The sequence below is a fragment of the Prunus dulcis genome, chromosome 2 (assembly GCF_902201215.1).
Source record: "Prunus dulcis chromosome 2, ALMONDv2, whole genome shotgun sequence".
NCBI classification, from domain to species: Eukaryota; Viridiplantae; Streptophyta; class Magnoliopsida; order Rosales; family Rosaceae; genus Prunus; species Prunus dulcis.
The window spans coordinates 20,961,828-20,963,228 of record NC_047651.1 but is presented as its reverse complement, the minus strand read 5'-3'; the positions used below and the strand labels follow the sequence as shown (position 1 = coordinate 20,963,228).

The following is a 1,401-nucleotide window of genomic DNA, read 5'->3' as shown; positions in this document are numbered from 1 at the left end:
AAACTGTGAACATTTCATCCAATTTGCCATTAAATATGAGGGCAAAATGGTCATTTCGAATGTTAAAAATAAATAAAAAACTGAAAATTGAATCTCTCTCTCTCTCTCTCTCTCTCTCTCTCTCTCTCTGGAAAAAAAGAAGTTCATATTCTTAATTTTCTAAAAATATATATATATATAAGGAGTAAAACGAAAATTAGGTATAAGTTCAGAAGGTAAATCAACAGCTAAACCTAAATATAATAAGATCAAATTCGCTTTGCATGATAAACAAAAATAGGGAGATTGGTAAAACAAGCAATTAATTCCGACAAAGGGATTCTATTACCTGAGGAAGCGGAAGAATAGCCAAAATATCAATTAAGATATTACATGACTCCCCGATTATCTTAGCTATTTTTGGCACAATATGTTCCCGACAAAAATTGATTTTTGAGTAGTCGGAGTACTGTTTGCCTCGATATTCATTAATTAAACCTGAAAAGTAATCAGATCTATAAATTTGAAAAATGATGTCAAATATATAGAAAAGATCTGTGACTGATCTCAAAAGAAGAGCAGCAATCTTCAAGTTTTTGTCAGACTGCAGGCACTTGATATCATCTTTCATCATAGGAACATAGAGAAACAATGGATCCAGTAAAATAGCAAGCAGACATGATGCTACAAATATCTTCTTCCACTTCTGAAGGATTGGCTCTTCAGGATCATGACTTTCCTCTCTTGAAGGAAAGACCCACCAGTTTCTACTTGATCCATCTTCATCTTTCACGGCTGAATTTTCCACTGTAGCCTCTGAGTTTGAATCACGATTACTGGAGAACCAAAAAATATAAATAAAAAAATATATATATATAGCCATAGATATAAGTCATGCGTTTGATACAAAATATTAATTAATATTAAGGGAAGAAGAAAATGCATATGTAGTTTTAAGTTAAAGAAACCAAACCGTGCAGGTGCAGCAGCTTTCTCTTCCGACTTCTCCACAACTACTTCAGCCACATATTCTTTGGCCATAGCTCCAACTTTTCCGGCTACAGCAAGAAGAAATCCTCTTCAAGAGAATTATTAATAGACGTGAATTCTTTGTTTTTGTGTTTTTTTTTTGGCAACAAATACAAATACTTGTGCAATAATTCTAATGCAGAAACTCAGTTGGTGGGTGAAAAGTTGGTTGTCATAATTCAAAAGCAACTTTCAATACTGGGCTTGGAATTGGCAAAGAAAAGAAGAGGAAAAATGAATTGACCTATGTAGACTTTTTATAGTCTTTGTCCCNACGTCCTTTTCTTTTTAAGATCAAATTTAGTTTATTTGCCCACTTTAAATTAAAACTCTTCCTATACATGCATATTAATACCAAGACATCCTAGTAGAAGCACAAAACAAACTTATAGG

At 32.9% G+C, this 1,401-nt stretch overlaps 1 protein-coding gene across 1 annotated transcript in view; it reads right to left on the bottom strand.

Moving 5' to 3' along the window:
* The window catches only part of LOC117620053 (cyclic nucleotide-gated ion channel 1-like), a 4,793-nt gene extending 3,735 nt beyond the window's left edge, over nucleotides 1-1,058 (bottom strand). The window contains exons 1-2 of the mRNA XM_034350145.1: nucleotides 953-1,058; nucleotides 329-815 (exon numbers count right to left, since the gene is read on the bottom strand). Coding sequence (XP_034206036.1) covers nucleotides 329-815; nucleotides 953-1,020 — 555 coding nt within the window. The 5' untranslated portion in view covers nucleotides 1,021-1,058. The remainder of the gene's footprint in view (nucleotides 1-328; nucleotides 816-952) is intronic.
* Between the last annotated feature and the right edge of the window lie 343 nt (nucleotides 1,059-1,401).